This window comes from Urocitellus parryii, chromosome 1 (assembly GCF_045843805.1).
Source record: "Urocitellus parryii isolate mUroPar1 chromosome 1, mUroPar1.hap1, whole genome shotgun sequence".
NCBI classification, from domain to species: domain Eukaryota; kingdom Metazoa; phylum Chordata; class Mammalia; order Rodentia; family Sciuridae; genus Urocitellus; species Urocitellus parryii.
Window position 1 is genome coordinate 284,084,452 of NC_135531.1, and position 17,711 is coordinate 284,102,162.

General features: G+C 60.2%; 1 protein-coding gene across 1 annotated transcript; it reads left to right on the forward strand.

Moving 5' to 3' along the window:
* The first annotated feature begins 7,013 nt into the window (after positions 1-7,013).
* Positions 7,014-9,766, forward strand: Rtp5 (receptor transporter protein 5 (putative)). The gene is made up of 2 exons (XM_026381961.2): positions 7,014-7,171; positions 8,272-9,766. The coding sequence occupies exons 1-2, from the start codon at positions 7,014-7,016 to the stop codon at positions 9,764-9,766; spliced, it is 1,653 nt and encodes a 550-aa protein (XP_026237746.2).
* Positions 9,767-17,711: the final 7,945 nt, after the last annotated feature.

A 17,711-nucleotide genomic window follows, 5' to 3' on the forward strand; every position in this document is an offset into this window, starting at 1 on the left:
GGGAGGTGAGGAGAGGGGAGGTGGAGGAGGTGGAGGAGGGGGAGGTGAGGAGAGGATAGGTGGAGGAGGGGGAGGTGAGGAGAGGGGAGGTGAGGAGAGGGGAGGTGAGGAGAGGTGAAGGGAGGAGAGGTGAGGAGAGGGAGGTGAGGAGAGGGGAGGTGGAGGAGGGGTGAGGAGAGGAGAGGTGAGGAGAGGGGAGGTGAGGAGAGGGGAGGTGGAGGAGGGGGAGGTGAGGAGAGGGGAGGTGAGGAGAGGGAGGTGGAGGAGGGAGGTGAGGAGAGGGGAGGTGGAGGAGGGGGAGGTGAGGAGAGGGGAGGTGGAGGAGGGGGAGGTGAGGAGAGGGGAGGTGGAGGAGGGGGAGGTGAGGAGAGGTGAAGGGAGGAGGAGGTGGAGAGAGGGGAGGTGAGGAGAGGGGAGGTGGAGGAGGAGAGGTGAGGAGATGGGAGGTGGAGGAGGGTGGAGGAGGGGGAGGTGAGGAGAGGAGAGGTGGAGGAGGGGGAGGTGAGGAGAGGGGAGGTGAGGAGGGGAGGTGAGGAGAGGTGAAGGGAGGAGAGGTGAGGAGAGGGGAGGTGAGGAGAGGGGAGGTGGAGGAGGGGTGAGGAGAGGAGAGGTGAGGAGAGGGGAGGTGAGGAGAGGGGAGGTGAGGAGGGGAGGTGAGGAGAGGGGAGGTGAGGAGAGGGGAGGTGGAGGAGGAGAGGTGAGGAGAGGGGAGGTGGAGGAGGGGGAGGTGAGGAGAGGGAGGTGAGGAGAGGGGAGGTGAGGAGAGGGGAGGTGGAGGAGGGGGAGGTGAGGAGAGGGGAGGTGGAGGAGGGGAGAGGAGAGGAGAGGTGAGGAGAGGGGAGGTGAGGAGAGGGGAGGTGGAGGAGGGGTGAGGAGAGGAGAGGGGAGGTGAGGGGAGGTGAGGAGAGGAGAGGTGAGGAGAGTGGTGAGGTGAGGAGAGGGGAGGTGAGGAGAGGGGAGGTGGAGGAGGGTGAGGAGGGGAGGGTGAGGAGAGGGGAGGTGAGGAGAGGGGAGGTGGAGGAGGGGTGGGGAGAGGAGAGGTGGAGGGAGGGGAGGTGAGGAGAGGGGAGGTGGAGGAGGGGGTGAGGAGAGGAGAGGGGAGGTGGAGGGAGGGGTGGAGAGGAGAGGTGAGGAGTGGGGGTGAGGAGAGGGAGGTGAGGAGAGGGTGGTGGAGGAGGGGTGAGGAGAGGAGAGGTGAGGAGAGGGAGGTGAGGAGAGGGAGGTGAGGAGAGGGGAGGTGGAGGAGAGGTGAGGAGAGGAGAGGTGAGGAGAGGGGAGGTGTGGAGGAGAGGGTGAGGAGAGGGAGGTGAGGAGAGGGAGGTGAGGAGAGGAGAGGTGAGGAGAGGGGAGGTGAGGAGAGGAGGTGGAGGAGGGGGAGGTGAGGAGAGGGGAGGTGGAGGAGTGGAGGAGAGGGAGGTGAGGAGAGGGGAGGTGAGGAGAGGTGTGAGGGAGGAGAGGTGAGGAGAGGGAGGTGAGGAGAGGGGAGGTGGAGGAGGGGTGAGGAGAGGAGAGGTGAGGAGAGGGGAGGTGAGGAGAGGGGAGGTGGAGGAGGGGTGAGGAGAGGAGAGGTGAGGAGAGGGGAGGTGAGGAGAGGGGAGGTGAGGAGAGGTGAAGGAGGAGAGGTGAGGAGAGGGGAGGTGAGGAGAGGGGAGGTGGAGGAGGGGTGAGGTGGAGGAGAGGTGAGGAGAGGGGAGGTGAGGAGAGGGGAGGTGGAGGAGGGTGAGGAGAGGGAGGTGAGGAGAGGGGAGGTGAGGAGAGGGGAGGTGGAGGAGAGGGGAGGTGAGGAGAGGGGAGGTGAGGAGAGGGAGGTGAGGAGAGAGGGAGGTGGAGGGGAGGTGAGGAGAGGGAGGTGAGGAGAGGGGAGGTGGAGGAGGAGAGGTGAGGAGAGGGGAGGTGGAGGAGGGGGAGGTGAGGAGAGGGGAGGTGGAGGAGGGGAGGGGAGAGGAGAGGTGAGGAGAGGGAGGAGAGGGAGGTGAGGAGAGGGGAGGTGAGGAGAGGAGGAGGTGAGGAGAGGGGAGGTGGAGGAGAGGAGAGGTGAGGAGAGGGAGGTGAGGAGAGGGGAGAGGAGAGGAGAGGTGAGGAGAGGGAGGTGAGGAGAGGAGAGGTGAGGAGAGGAGAGGTGAGGAGAGGGGAGGTGAGGAGGGAGGTGAGGAGAGGGGAGGTGGAGGAGGGGGAGGTGAGGAGAGGGAGGAGGTGAGGAGAGGGAGAGGTGAGGAGAGGGGAGGTGAGGAGAGGAGAGGTGAGGAGAGGGGAGGTGAGGAGAGGAGAGGTGAGGAGAGGAGAGGTGAGGAGAGGGGAGGTGAGGAGAGGAGAGGTGAGGAGAGGGGAGGTGGAGGAGAGGAGAGGTGAGGAGAGGGAGGTGAGGAGAGGGAGAGGTGAGGAGAGGAGAGGTGAGGAGAGGGGAGGTGAGGAGAGGAGAGGTGAGGAGAGGGGAGGTGGAGGAGGGGGAGGTGAGGAGAGGGGAGGTGGAGGAGGGGGAGGTGAGGAGAGGGGAGGTGAGGAGAGGAGAGGTGAGGAGAGGGGAGGTGAGGAGAGGGGAGGTGGAGGAGAGGAGAGGTGAGGAGAGGAGAGGTGAGGGAGAGGAGAGGTGAGGAGAGGAGAGGTGAGGAGAGGGGAGGTGAGGAGAGGAGAGGTGAGGAGAGGGGAGGTGGAGGAGGGGGAGGTGAGGAGAGGGGAGGTGGAGGAGGGGGAGGTGAGGAGAGGGGAGGTGAGGAGAGGAGAGGTGAGGGAGGAGGAGGTGAGGAGAGGGGAGGTGAGGAGAGGAGAGGTGAGGAGAGGGGAGGTGGAGGAGAGGTGAGGAGAGGAGAGGTGAGGAGAGGGGAGGTGGAGGGAGGAGAGGTGAGGAGAGGGAGGTGAGGAGAGGGGAGGTGGAGGAGAGGTGAGGAGAGGAGAGGTGAGGAGAGGGGAGGTGAAGGGAGGAGAGGTGAGGAGAGGTGAGGTGAGGAGAGGGGAGGTGGAGGAGAGGTGAGGAGAGGAGAGGTGGAGGAGGGGGAGGTGAGGAGAGGGGAGGTGAGGAGAGGGGAGGTGGAGGAGGAGAGGTGAGGAGAGGGGAGGTGGAGGAGGGGGAGGTGAGGAGAGGGGAGGTGGAGGAGGGGGAAGTGAGGAGAGGTGAAGGGAGGAGAGGTGAGGAGAGGGGAGGTGAGGAGAGGAGAGGTGGAGGAGGGGGAGGTGAGGAGAGGGGAGGTGGAGGAGGTGGAGGAGAGGGAGGTGAGGAGAGGGGAGGTGAGGGAGAGGTGAAGGGAGGAGAGGTGAGGAGATGGGAGGTGGAGGAGGGGGGAGGTGAGGAGAGGGGAGGTGGAGGAGGGGTGAGGAGAGGAGAGGTGAGGAGAGGGGAGGTGAGGAGAGGAGAGGTGGAGGAGGAGAGGTGAGGAGAGGGAGGTGGAGGAGAGGGAGGTGAGGAGAGGGGAGGTGGAGGAGGGGTGAGGAGGAGAGAGGTGAGGAGAGGGGAGGTGAGGAGAGGAGAGGTGGAGGAGGAGAGGTGAGGAGAGGGGAGGTGGAGGAGGGGGAGGTGAGGAGAGGGGAGGTGGAGGAGGGGGAGGTGAGGAGAGGGGAGGTGGAGGAGGGGGAGGTGAGGAGAGGGAGGTGGAGGAGGGGGAGGTGAGGAGAGGGGAGGTGGAGGAGGGGGAGGTGAGGAGAGGGGAGGTGAGGAGAGGGGAGGTGGAGGAGGAGAGGTGAGGAGAGGGGAGGTGGAGGAGGGGGAGGTGAGGAGAGGGGAGGTGGAGGAGGGGGAGGTGAGGTGACTTGGGGAGGTGGAGGAGGGGGAGGTGAGGAGAGGGGAGGTGAGGAGAGGGGAGGTGGAGGAGGAGAGGTGAGGAGAGGGGAGGTGGAGGAGGGGGAGGTGAGGAGAGGGGAGGTGAGGAGAGGGGAGGTGGAGGAGGAGAGGTGAGGAGAGGGGAGGTGGAGGAGGGGGAGGTGAGGAGAGGGGAGGTGGAGGAGGGGAGGTGAGGAGAGGGGAGGTGGAGGAGGTGGAGGAGGGGAGGTGAGGAGAGGATAGGTGGAGGAGGGGGAGGTGAGGAGAGGGGAGGTGAGGAGAGGGGAGGTGAGGAGAGGTGAAGGGAGGAGAGGTGAGGAGAGGGAGGTGAGGAGAGGTGAGGTGGAGGAGGGGTGAGGAGAGGAGAGGTGAGGAGAGGGGAGGTGAGGAGAGGGGAGGTGGAGGAGGGGGAGGTGAGGAGAGGGGAGGTGAGGAGAGGGGAGGTGGAGGAGGAGAGGTGAGGAGAGGGGAGGTGGAGGAGGGGAGGTGAGGAGAGGGGAGGTGGAGGAGGGGGAGGTGAGGAGAGGGGAGGTGGAGGAGGGGGAGGTGAGGAGAGGTGAAGGAGGAGAGGTGAGGAGAGGGGAGGTGAGGAGAGGGGAGGTGGAGGAGGAGAGGTGAGGGAGATGGGAGGTGGAGGAGGTGGAGGAGGGGGAGGTGAGGAGAGGATAGGTGGAGGAGGGGGAGGTGAGGAGAGGGGAGGTGAGGAGAGGGGAGGTGAGGAGAGGTGAAGGGAGGAGAGGTGAGGAGAGGGAGGTGAGGAGAGGGGAGGTGGAGGAGGGGTGAGGAGAGGAGAGGTGAGGAGAGGGGAGGTGAGGAGAGGGGAGGTGGAGGAGGGGGAGGTGAGGAGAGGGGAGGTGAGGAGAGGGGAGGTGGAGGAGGAGAGGTGAGGAGAGGGGAGGTGGAGGAGGGGGAGGTGAGGAGAGGGGAGGTGGAGGAGGGGGAGGTGAGGAGAGGGGAGGTGGAGGAGGGGGAGGTGAGGAGAGGTGAAGGGAGGAGAGGTGAGGAGAGGGGAGGTGAGGAGAGGGGAGGTGGAGGAGGAGAGGTGAGGAGATGGGAGGTGGAGGAGGTGGAGGAGGGGGAGGTGAGGAGAGGATAGGTGGAGGAGGGGGAGGTGAGGAGAGGGGAGGTGGAGGAGGTGGAGGAGAGGGAGGTGAGGAGAGGTGAGGTGAGGAGAGGTGAAGGGAGGAGAGGTGAGGAGAGGGAGGTGAGGAGAGGGGAGGTGGAGGAGGGGTGAGGAGAGGAGAGGTGAGGAGAGGTGAGGAGAGGGGAGGTGAGGAGAGGGGAGGTGGAGGAGGGGGAGGTGAGGAGAGGGGAGGTGGAGGAGGGGGAGGTGAGGAGAGGGGAGGTGGAGGAGGGGGAGGTGAGGAGAGGTGAAGGGAGGAGAGGTGAGGAGAGGGGAGGTGAGGAGAGGGGAGGTGGAGGAGGAGAGGTGAGGAGATGGGAGGTGGAGGAGGTGGAGGAGGGGGAGGTGAGGAGAGGGGAAGTGGAGGGGAGGGAGGTAGAGGAGAGAGGATGAGGGCAGAGGAGAGGGGAGGAGAGGAGGAGAAGGCAGGAGTGGAGAGGATAGTGGAAGTGAACGAGAGGAGAGGGCAGGTGAGGAGAGGGAGGTGAGGGGAGGAGAGGACAGGACAGGGGAGGTAGAGGAAAGAGGAGGGGAGAAGGGAGCATGAGGGGGAGGGGAGGGGAGAGAGGGGAGGGAGGACAGGAGAGGGGAGGGGAGGACAGGGGAGGGGAGGGGAGGGGAGGGGAGGGGAGGGGAGGGGAGGGGAGGGGAGGGGAGAGGAAGTGCAATATAGGGAGATGAGAAAAGGAGGTGGAGGGAAAGGAGGTAGAATGGAGGGGAGGTGAGGAGAGGAGATGAGATGGGGTGTGTGGAGGTAGGTGGGGCAGAGGTGAGGTGAGGAGCTGAGCTGGCCACAGGGTGTTTTCTCGAGTTCCCAGGGAAGGGAGGGTGGCTGAGCTCCTGGCGTCCCTTGGGGTGCTGATGGCTGAGAGGGGCACAGGTCCCTGCAGTGGGAGGATCGTATCCTCAGTTGCAGCCCTCCAAGCAAGGAGTCGGCTGGGACTAGGAGTTGGTGCTGCAGGCCTGGGACCCTCAGCTGGGGGTCCAGAGAGGCCACTGCAGGACCTGTGCTCAAGGAAGAGCTCGTGATGCTAAGCTCACTCTGCCAAGAGGACGCCCCTGGGTCATGGATAGCCTGCTGAGGGGTGGGGTCTGTTCTCCCCTGGAGGGAGTCTCTGGAGTCACCCTGGGGATCTGCCCTTTCCTACCCTGCTGGTAGGTGTCAGGGAATGCAGAGGCTCAAGGCCTTCCAGACAGTGACCTGCCTGTCCACAGCTACCAAAGGACACAGCTCTGCGTGCCATCCTGGGGGCGCCTCTACCTGGCACCCTCCCGGAGCCAGCACCCAGGGCTCCGGGATCTGTGCAGCCACTTGGGACTTGAACAGGAGGTGGAGTGGGCACCTGGATGTGGGAGGCCTTTGTCAGCAAAAGTCACCCCACGTCCTCTCCCTGCTGAGCTGCCCAACTGGCCTGACCCTTCCCACTGCATCCAATGGAGGCCTGCTCTCTTCTCCACTTGCTTTGCCTTGTGCCTTGGCAAGTGGTGCAGACCGAATCTCAGAAGTCAGGCACACAAGCACAAACCGCCCTGTGGTGGAACTCGCCGTGAGTGTGCAGAGAAGCCGTGGGGCTGAGGGTACTGCTCTGTGGAGAGGTGTGAGCAGAGCTCGGGAGGTGGGCAGCCAGGCTGAGGATCTGGCACATGTAGGGAGGGGGGAGGTTGGGAGGGAGCTCTGGGCCTGGTGATAATGGGAGAGGTGCTTCACATAGCTATGCAAACCCTCTGCCTCTCACTGAGTGTCCAGAAAAAGTGCATGGGGTGGGGAATTTGCAGCACTTCTTCCATGGCTGGGTGACCCCAGGACAGGCAGGGCAGTGATTAGCTCTGCGCAAGCTGGAAAGTGCTGGGGGGGTGAGCGGGGCCTGCGGCTGGTGCTGTGCAGGCCTCTCTGGGCAGTGGGCTTGCCTGCTGGAACACTGGATACCCTCCGGGAGGCTCCTGGCCTGGCTCTGGTGGGGGGTCCTGGGAATTTCACCCTGTTTGGTTTTTCCTTTCTGCCTCCCCATTCTCTGGAACCAACCCAGTTGCCATGGAAACTGCTGTTGCCAAGGCAGCGGATTGGCCAGCGCCTGGGGGGTGGCGGCTTCCCTGGGGTCCAGTGGCATTGTCAGCTGGCACTGCAGAGCCAGCAACAGCATGGACAAGGCTGGGGCGGATGTGTGGGCGGACACCTTCACCCAGCTGATGGCCCAGAAGAAGCCCCAGGACGTCTGGGTTCTGCACCCTGAGGAGAGCCTGGTCGCAGGGGACCTGGAGGGTGGCGGTCTCCAGTTGCAGCTGAAGGGGCTTTCCAGGTGCGGCTGAGGGCAGGGAGGCCTCTGGTGGGGTCCTGGGAAGGGGAGAGGCTGAAGGTGCCTCCCCACCAGTTCTGGGTCACGCTTGGTTCCTGAGGACAGGCTGCGGCCAGGCTGCGTGTAGCCTAGGTGTCGTCACCTGGTCTGGTCCCCAACAGGTGGGTGGGGCCAGGAGTTCTAGGTGCAGTGAGACCTCAGGGCTGGGAGGCCAGGGCCTCCTGTTGTTGGGGCAACCTGCAGTCTGTTCTGCTCACTCTGGCCCCTGGCTGGTGCTGCCCTGGGGCAGGGGAGCCATCTGTATCCATGGTGATGCTCTCTGGTCACTCTGGGATACCAGGCAGGGAGGGGGTCATTCTGCCCTTTGACATGAATGCCATAGCTTCCTGCACCATGTGTCGGGTCCTGGCCTGTTCAGGTGTGGGCGAGTCGTTACTCTTGAGATGCACCTGGAAGCAGCACACCGCTCTTCCAGCAGGCCAGTCACACTGTTCCAAGTCACTGTGCCTCAGCCACCTTGCATGTCTGCCCTGGGACAACTCCTCCAGCAGTCCCCCCAAGTTTCCATCACCATTCAGGGAAGGACAGGGCCTCCTCCTGCCTGAGATCCCCCATCAGCTGACAGGGCTCAGCTCCCAGCTCCCCACATCTTCTTGCTCGTGCCTGCCTGTCCACATGGCTGCCTCCGACAGTGCCAGGCTCCACATGCAGGGCTCGGCCAGCGGCAGGAGTTCCTGGCCTCTCAGGAACAGGCATAGAGTCCTGGTGCCATGCTGGTGACACTGTGTGCTTTCTGGAATTTCAGAGTTTGGGGCTGCAGGCAAAGGCGGTCAGACCGACGTTTGGCCCACTTGTGGACAGAGGCTAGAGCCTCATGGAGCTCCTGCACAGCAGAGGAGGTGTGGGCCTGCCTGAGCCGCAGGCCTGGCTGGCTGGTGGGGGAGGGTTGAGGTTTGAGGTTTGAGTGGGATGTGAGGCCCAGGGCTGTGGGGCGCCAGGCAGATGAGCAGTCTGCGTCCCAGCAGAGCACCGAGAGGCCCAGCTGTGGGGCCTCGGCAGCCCACCCGCCCTCCCCTTTCTCACCTGTCCCTCTTCCCCCACAGGCTCCAGTGCAGCCGATGCCCGTGGACCTGGGGCTCTGCCCACGTGCACACCCTCTTCCACCTGTGGTGGGACGGGGACAGTGGCCAGGGGCTGGTGAGGATGCGTGTGTGGGGCCAGCAGTGCAGGCTGTGCCCCTGGGACACCCTGGCTGAGTGCCAGGTGAGCCCTGCCAGTGTCCACATCTTCCTCAGCAAGCTGGTCTTGTTCATCCTGTGGAAATGCTATGGGGACAGCAGCGACCCAGGGCAGTGCCCTGAGATCGGCCTCGGAGACTGCTGTGAGGCTTGTGATCTAGGGCTCTGTTTCCTGCAGCAAGTGTCCAACCCTGCCCGGGGGCCTGTGGTCAAGAGTATCAGTGCCAGGAAGAGCAGGCATGCTGTGAAGGGCTGTGGCTCTACCACAGAGGCCAGTGGTCAGCAGCTGTTCATCCACAGCAATGGCCCCACACCTGCCACCGTCCCCCTTCTGGTGGTTGACTTCAGTGAGGACCTGTCCCCTGAGAGTGATGGCTTCCTCAGTGGGGGTGGGGGCACTATAACCATCCCTTTCTCCCTTGTAGGTGGCCACTGGAAGGGCTGCCTCCCAACAGCTGGTGGCCACCAGCCACCCATCATTGGCCAGGGCTCCATCTGCCTCTCTGGAAGCTCTGTGGCCGAGTCTGAGCACAAAGGCACCCCTGTGAACCTCAGCGCCCCCATCTTCCACCGCCGAGGGCTGCCGGGCAGCGTCCAGAGGGCCTTTGCATCGAGAGGCTTCCTCTTCAAGGGCCAGGGCTTTGTCCTGGTCCCCAGTAGCAGGGCCTTCAGCCCTGGCCCTGTCACTCCTGGGAGAGACCCACCCCTAGTGTCCTATGTCATTGGCCTCATGGCTCATGGGGAAGGTTCCATCACTTTCCCCTCGTCCTTGGCCAGTGTCATCAGAGGCCAGGATCTTGTCACTGACTTCACCCAGGGCCAAGGGCAGGAAGGCAGGCAGAGCTCTGTCACTCCCAGGGAAAACCACATTGAGGACCCCACTGTCAGGGCAGAGGGCTCTGTCACCTTCCCCTTCATTGTTACTGGTGACGCCAGCGATGAAGACCCTCTTATTAACATGGTCGAGGCTGAAGAAGAGCCAGAGGGCCAGGACCTGGTCACTGCTGGCCACACCCTGCTTCTGGAGAGTGGAGCAGCTGGTTCTGCCCCCATCAGCCAGGGCTCCCTCACCATCCCCTCCTCAGTCTTTGGTGTCATAAAGCACAAGGGCCCCAGCTATAGGGTCAGCGGTCTCCAAAGCAATGGCTGGGTCACCTACAGCTGTTATCAGAAGAGACGGCTGAGGTCCAGGCCTGGCAAGTCCAGGTGTGGCACCCACCAGGAGGAGGACTTCTGCTCCCACAGGTGCCCTCGAAGGCAGCGCACTGAGCCCTCGGAGGACTTCTGGGTCTGCCTCTCCTTGACCATCTGCATCTTGTGGCTCCTGTGCATGTACAGGCTGAACCTCGGAGGCCTCTAGTAGTAAGCCTGACTGCTCCCTCTGGCGTCCACGTGGCTGCTAGCAGGCCTGGCTGGCTACCCTCCTCTGAGACCACCCGGCTGCCAGCCAGTGCCCACTGGTCTCCCCGGTCTGTTCTCTTTTTTGACTCCAGTGCTGGTTTAGGGGGTCTGTTGTGAGTGATCTGACCTGTGCTTGTTTGTTCCGGAGTTTATTTGTCTGTGTCAAACTCCAATAAAAGAAAGGAAAAAACCCCCAAAACAAAAAACGGTCACTCTGCTCCCCCAAGAGGACTGAGGGGTAAGCAGGTGGATTCCCGTGCCTGGGGAGGGGCTCTCCTCCATCTCTCCCTCCTCCCTTTAGGGACCTTGCTTCCTTCTCCCGGAGGCCCGCGAGCTCCTGACCGTGTGCATATTCTGCATTGGGACAGGAACCTGGGAAGAGGTGTGGGGAGTGGGCACGCCGGAGGGTCAGGCCCGCACCTTCAGATGACGTCAGCGGGGGCACCCCTCCTGAAACCCAGCTCCCTTCCCCGCACTGCGGCCCTGGTCCCAGCGGTGCAGCCGGCTCCCGCCCCCAGCGGTGCAGCCGGGCTGACGGCCGACCGGAGCCTCCTCTCTGAGACCCCCACCCAACCAGCGCACCCTCGGCCCGGGTCCTCTCTCCCTGCAGTCCTCCGGGACGACCCCGCAGGGCCGGGTCAGGAGGCCCGCACACCCCTCTGCGCGACCTGTCCCCAAAGGGCTCTCGTCTGGGAAGGGGAGGGACTCCAGCCTGTGATCCCTCCGCAGGCCCAGGATCGGGCCCACCTTGCCTGCGGGGGCTCCAGGACAGATGAGGGGAGGGCCTCCTCCAGTTCTGGGCAGCGGGTAAGTCCCCTCACTCCAGACTCGGGCCTCTCCCGGGGACACCCCCGTCCCCAGAGCCCACCTCGGGCCCCTCCCGCACCGCCCCCACTCCTGCAGCACCCTCGCCCGGGCCCCACTGCACTTCGTGCTTTCCTGTGGCGCCCCCGTGTGGCCTCTTTGCCGCCTGGCAGCCTGCTCGGCGGTCGCAGGATGGGCCTCTGGTCACTGATGTTGTGAAGGTGCTTCTCGGTTTACTCCGTTGATTTCCCTAAAACCAAACAAGCCTCTACGCACCCTCAGTCTCACTATTAGTTTTCATTGTACTAATGATTAATATTAATTAGATTTCACTAATGAGAACGAGAGCTACTGAGGCAGGCACAGGGGTTCTGGCAGAGCTTACTCAGTATTTCAGCTGTTTTGAAGACTGCACCTACCTACCTCATAATGGGAGCTGAGGCCGAGGGCAGTAACAAGCCACTGCAGGCCTGGGACTCAAGTTCTGTAGGCATCTGAGTCTCCACCCCAGTTCCCACTGCAGCCTTCACAGGAGCTGAAATATGGTGCAGCGATAATCACACTGGGTAACCAAACTGATCTAGAGACATCAGCAGCCAGAGTCCCGGAACGGAAGACACAATGAGAAGAACCTTCTGGGCAAATGAGTTTCCTAGAGACAGGGCTCCCTGCCACCAGGCCCCTGGCACTTGTGAGAGCAGGTGCACTTCCACTGGGAGGGTCTGGTGCCCTTCCCGTCACGCTGTTGTGGACAGAGGGAATGTGGTTTTATGCACCTGTGTGAGGGTGGACTCACCTGCAGAGGTCTGTGACTTCTCACTGCAGGGCTGGGGTAGGGCCAGGTTTGTCATACAGGTGGACGGGCAGGTCTTGGACTGGGGTGAGGGGCAGGAGGCCATGGAAGTCCCTAGAAGGATCATAGTGGGTTAAGCTTTGGTCTTGAGTGGCCTCAGGTAGCTGGGGGCCCTGACAGAAAAGAGGACAAACCACCTTGGACTCTCAGGAGAGGTCCTGGCTGGAGGGGAGGCTCGGATTCCCTCTCTTCTTTGTTCTACTTTTATTGTACTGAGGATTGAACAGGGGCACTTAACCACTATGCTACAGCCCCAGCCCTTTTAAACTGTGTTTTTCAGTACTGAGGATTGAACCCAGGGCATTGCAAATGCTAGTCAAGCACTCTACACCCCCAGTAATTTTTTTTAAGAGAGAGAGTGAGTGAGAGAGAGAGAGAAAGAGAGAGAGAGAGAAGAGAAGAGAGAGAGAATATTTTTAATATTTATTTTTTAGTTTTCGGTGGACACAACATCTTTATTTTATTTATTTTTTAATGTGGTGCTGAGGATCGAACCCAGCGCCCCGCGCATGCCAGGCGAGCGCGTTACTGCTTGAGCCACATACCCAGCCCAAGTTTCTTTTTTCATATTGAGACAGAGCCTTGCTAAGTTGCTGAACTTGCAATCCTCCTGCCTCAGCCTTCCACATCTCTGGGCTTACAGGCCTCCTGTGCCCAGCCTCCCTTCCCTTTTTGGGGCCTGGAGTCTTGCATCCCTGTGCAGAAGAGGCAGGGAGGGGCTGGACTCTGGGGGCACTTCCTATATTGGACTCTTTCTTTGGGTTGCCTCCTGTTGAGGCAGCTATGCCTGTCTGCCGGGGTCTGTCTAAAATGGGGGTGTGCTGCTGTTTCTCCAGCACACACAGAGCCCAGCCGCTTGGCTACATCCTTACCTTTCCCTTGTTGCCCGAGCAGGACCTCCTGGGGCACCCCATGATGGGAATCTGCAGGTGATGGTCTGCGTCCCTGTGGCAACTCCTGTGGGCGCCTGAGCACCCAGGACCCTGGACACAGGTCACAAGTGCCCTCACATGGGACCAAAACTCTCAGAAATGTTCTGTCAGTGGGACCAGTCCTGGGGCAGTGTTGGGTCCCTCCAGGGAGCACCGTGAGGGGTGCTGTGTGATCAGCCTCCACAGCTACAGCTGGCCTGGGGATCTCCTGGTCACTGGAGCGAGAAACTGGGGGGGTGCAGGGAGCCAAGAAGAAAATGACTTAAACCCAGTTCCAGAACTAGATAGCTGATGGACTGAAGCTGGCCCACGCCTGGGCACTTGGCCAGGAAGCTGGACGTCCCCTCTGCAGCACAGCCAGGCTCGGAAGCCCTTTGTGGAAGTGTTCCCTACAAAACGTGTTCACTGCTTTTCTCTTAGTTGAAAATCCAGAGGACAGCTTACTCACTGCTGTTGCAGAATTTGTCTGCATGCTAGCCCAGTCCCCATCTGCAAGAGTGGCCTGAAATTGCCTTCTGGAAAGTTCCATGGGGGCCTCCTGAGAAGGGTGGGGAGGGAGTCTGAGACAAGGCAGATGGCCATGGATATGTCCTTCTGGTGGGGTCTGGAGTGGCCGGCTCTGCTGCCTGCTTGCATGAAGGTCAGGAAGGGAGTCTTTGCGACAGGTGGGAGCAACTGGAATAAGGGGTGATTTTTCACAGCTGCCTCCAGCTCTGCATTTCTGCTAGGCAGCAGCATGGGGAGCACCTGCTGGCTACTGTCCCTCGCAGCATATGTCCAGTGGCAGCAGCAGCAACATTGACTGCAGGCCTCTGGGCCAGGCAGGGCTGTGAGTGGCTGTTCTGCAGGGGAGGTGAAGGATGGAGTCCTCTGGTTCTCCAGTGGACGGTACACGGGAAGGGAGGGGAGTGCGACAGTCTGAACTGAGGTCACAGGTGCCAGGTAGCTCAATGACTTGTATCCCATAGACCAAGGGGTGTGGGTGCCAGGAATTCTGGTCCCTGGTTACAGGGGTCGGGAAGAAATCCAGACCTGTCCCCAGCAGGCTGTCTCTCTCCACTGCACACCTGAAGCAGGCGGGAGCAGGTGGCTTCTTCTGCTCTCCCAACACTCAGGTCTGGCCGGGGGCAGATGCACAATCTAGGAGGGCTGCTTCTACCTCCAGAGGCAGCCTCTAGGGAGCCCCACGTGGAGGGTGCCTGCCACCTCTGGGTTCACCTGAGGCCCAGGGACAGCTAGGCACTCACCCTTTGGTCCGCCCTCCCAATGTCCTGCTTGTCCCTCCATCCCTCGGTCCCCCACAGCTGGGAACCACTCACTGGGTAACACTGGGGACCAAGGTGGAAAGCCTTTCCTGTTTTTCTTTAAGCTGCATCTGAAGCAGTTACTCTGTGAGGGCTAACGCCGGGTGACAAACAGCCCTCACCCTCGGGCCTCCACACTGTGCTGGTGATCTAGCAGGGAGTGTGGGGATGTCTAGTGATGTTGTCCTCTGCATGTCCTTGACAGCTAGGGCGTCAAAGACCCTTTCAGGGCCTCCTCTCTGGAATTTAAAGTCACAGATCTTCCCCTCAGACCTTGTTAGCTGCATCCCACACATTTTGGCTGACATTTTGATGATTGTTTGGCATGTTTTCTAATTTCCTTGTGATTTCTTCTTGGACCCATGATGCCTATCTAGCATCATCTTGTTGATCTGGAGATTCTGTGACTGACCTGTGGTTAATTCCACTGTGCCCAGGGAATGAGTGCAGCATCTCACTCCTGAAATGAAGATGTGCTCTATGGCCTGACACAGGCTGGGTCCTGCCTGATGCATGTTCCTCCTGCACTTAAGATCTGCATTCTCTGAAGCTGGAGGCATGCTTTCCAGATCTTCTGACTTGCTGAGTCTCATGTGCTTGTCTAGCCAGTTACCGAGAGGTGGTGACCACCGACTGTGACTGAGTCTAGTTTTCATTTCTGTTCAGTTGTATTTTTACTTCATACATTTTGCAGCTGTTATGAGATTCTTAACCACTAAGAGTTCTGTGTCTTCCTGACAAGCTGGCCCTTTGCCACGGTGGAAGGGCCTCTCTGTCTCTGGGCATGTGCCCTGGCTGGATGTCAGTGCTCTTCAGCTGGTGCCTGTGTGGCCTCCCTGGTTACACAGCCCTGGTGCCTTGCCTTCTGAGTGAGATCCTGGAGGTGCAGGCAGCTGGCTTTTCCTGCCTTTTGTTTGAGATGTTTCTTGTCGTTATGGACACAGTTCACTTTGAACCCTAATTTGTCTTTATTTGTCTTGGTTCTTTGTTCCTGTGTTCCTCCATCCCTGGCTTTTCTGGGTCAGCTGACTGTTTTTTAGACTGTTGAGCGTTGCTGATCGTGAAGTCTGAATTCTGAAGCCTTCTAGTGCTCATGTGCCACCACGCGGAACTGTTTCCTGCACAAGACGACTACCAATGTGGAGCAAGGTCACCTGAGGCCATAAAGTCTATATGAAACACAAAGCCATCTTGTTTTGACTTGGATCCCGTCCACAAGACCTCTCGTCATGTGTGTGAAGATTCCAAAATCTGAAAAAGCTTTCAGTCCACAGTATTTCTGGTCCTAATCACCGTCTACCTCATTTACTCCTCTATTGGCCTTTTACTTAAACTTCTTGGTGTTACCCTTCTGGGAAGTTATTCTAGGGGTACACGTGCATCTGGATCCACCACTTTGTAGAAGATGTGGGGACTTTCCACCGAACGCTTGCACTGCCCCCTTTGCTGTGCCCTCTGACTCCCCAGAGCCTGTGAACTCCACCCAGGTTGCTTTTACTTAAACACTCCCCTTGCCTTTTACAGAAGCCAGGGGTCGCCTCGGGTCCTCAAGCTGGGACGTCGCCAGGGTACATGTTTTCTTGGTGACAAGGCCAGGGAAGCCAGCAGAAGACGCAGGCTGGGGGCGGCCCCTCCCCTGCAGCGGAGCCAGGCGCCTCGCCCTGCTTCCCCAGGCTTCCTTGGCTCCTTCACCATATTTCTCTTCTTTGGGTTGGAAACTTCCTGTCCATCTGCTGTGTTCGCCAGCCATTTCCTCCTGCTCCTAGGCATTGTGCCCTTAGGTTCCAGAAGTCCGAGGGTTCCTCCAGTTTCCATTTTGGGTCCTAGGCGCTGGGAGGTCCCTCTGAACCCAGGACCTGAATGGCCGGCTTCCGTGGGCGTGGCCCTCGTGTGGGCGTGGCCCTCGTGTGGGCGTGGCCCTCGTGTGGGCGTGGCCCTCGTGTGGGCGTGGCCCGAAGCTTGGAACTGGAGGCTCTAGCTCCACAAGGCTGCCAGGTTTCGTTTGCGACTAAAACACTCAGGGCTCACTTCAGGGGAACTGGGCTGCGTAAAATAACCACACAAGAGACACAAATACCTTTTTCTTTGGGGTTGCTGTGATGGCTCCTCTGACCTTAAGGGTCTGCAAAACAGAGAGAGAGAGAGAGAGAGAGAGAGAGAGAGAGAGAGAGAGAGAGAGCGCCCACACGTGCCGACCCCTTTTATTGAGGAGATGCTATTCAAATTGGGCGAGGGGTCAGGTTTCAGGGGGCTGAGTCTATCTTCATGATGTCTGCTGTCCGCAGGTTTGACTGACATTTAGGTAGGCCACACGCAATGGCACAGTAAGAGGAGGGGACACACACAAGGCACTTCCATGGAACATTCTATCCCAAACATGGGCAAGGGGTGATATTACAAAGGAACAGGTGAGCAGAGCTCCACCCATGGGGCGGTAAGAAGGCACACCCATGCACACCCAAGAAGGGTGGGGCATCTAGAGGTAGGCTGCTGCCAGAGGCCTCCATCACCCAGCCCGGCAGTGACTCAGTCACCTGCAAGGTTGGTCTCCCACACCAGGCCTGACCCGGACTGCAGGGCACATGGGTGGGGTTTGCTTCCTGGGGTGTGGCTTTCAGGGCAGTCTCTTGCTGCTGCTTTGCAGGCCCGCTACTGTCCTAAGAACCAGCATCTTGTGATGCTCTCCCACCCCTTGGGGTGCCATATGCAGGAGCAGTAGAAAGCTGGGATGTGGCTCACAGGCCCTGACATCACAGTGGCCAAGAACCACTGCCTCTGCATCTGAGCCCCTCTCCCCCACTGCCCCCATCTGGCAGCCAGCTGAGTGGACATGCTTGCTCCCAGGCTGTGATGGTAAAAGCTGGCAGCTAGCTAGTGCCCTGACAGCAGAAAAATGGCCATGAGTAATAACGTGGAAATGCTGTCGACCAAGCACACGTGGCTTCTGCGCAGAGGCACAGAATAATCCAGCTTCCCCCATCGGGGTGAGCATGCGGCTCAGGCCCCCACATTACTGCTGATTCAAGAGCCACTGGGAGAGGAATGCACACCGCTTCTCCGTGTTCTTTCCACAGTGCATTCAGCGTATCCCTTTGTGTGGCTTTCCCACACAAAACCATTGCTCCTGGGCAATGATTCTGAGCAGGTCCTTCATAGCTGCATCCTAAGCAGTACAGACCTAGTGATCAAGCAGATGAGGGTTGGTGATTTAGCATGTTCCAACTGCAGGCACAAGCTGTTGGGGTGTGTGTCCTGGAGTGAGTGGAGGAAGGGCCGGTCTTCAATGAATAGACCTTCAGAGAGGCCAGGCAGAGTGCCCTCTATATGGTCAAGAGCAATTTCCATGCCAGGACTTCTCCAGCATTCCCTGGGGGTCTTGGCTTTGGTTCGCCTCTGCCCTGCTGTACATATGTGCTTGACCTCTTGTCCCAGAGATCTGGCTGCTCCGAGAAGGGTGTAGTGTCCTCCCCTACCAGGGGTGTCCTCATGTAAAGCTCATGACAGGTCCCGAATTGGAGGCCAAGCCTTGTTGACTCAGAGTTGGCCTGAGGAAGGAGGGGGACAGAGCTCTGTTGTCTGCTCTTCCCGGGGCAGGGCCACAGAATCCCCTGCCACCAGTCTGGCTGGAGAAACTCCAAAGTCCTCCCTAAATATCCACCCCTCAGCCCCCTGTGCAGTGCGTCTAGTGTTCTCAGTGCTGTGGGACCTCAAGATCTCCAGCTAACTTGGTTCCAGTTCTTGTTTTTCATATGGACAAAATAGAACTGAGTTTATAGGGGAGACACAGAATTTTGTTGTGTTTGAGCTGAAGGAGGGAGAGGTGAGTCTATCCGAGGCTTGCCTGTCACACGCCACCCCAGCAGAGAGCTGTGGAAATGGCTGAGGGTTTGCTCTCCCCTCTGTGCATAAGAACAACTGTTTCTGTTTATGGACCAGTTCTTCTGCCCCTGAGTTATGAACTGCACCAACCTCTGCATGATACATGGTTTTATAGCATACAAACATGCCAGT

Coding starts and splice junctions, on each gene's coding strand:
- Rtp5 (XM_026381961.2), top strand. CDS start 7,014: ATGGACAAGGCTGGGGCGGATGTGTGGGCGGACACCTTCACCCAGCTG. Junction 7,172..8,271: donor CAGCTGAAGGGGCTTTCCAG/GTGCGGCTGAGG, acceptor CTTCCCCCACAG/GCTCCAGTGCAGCCGATGCC.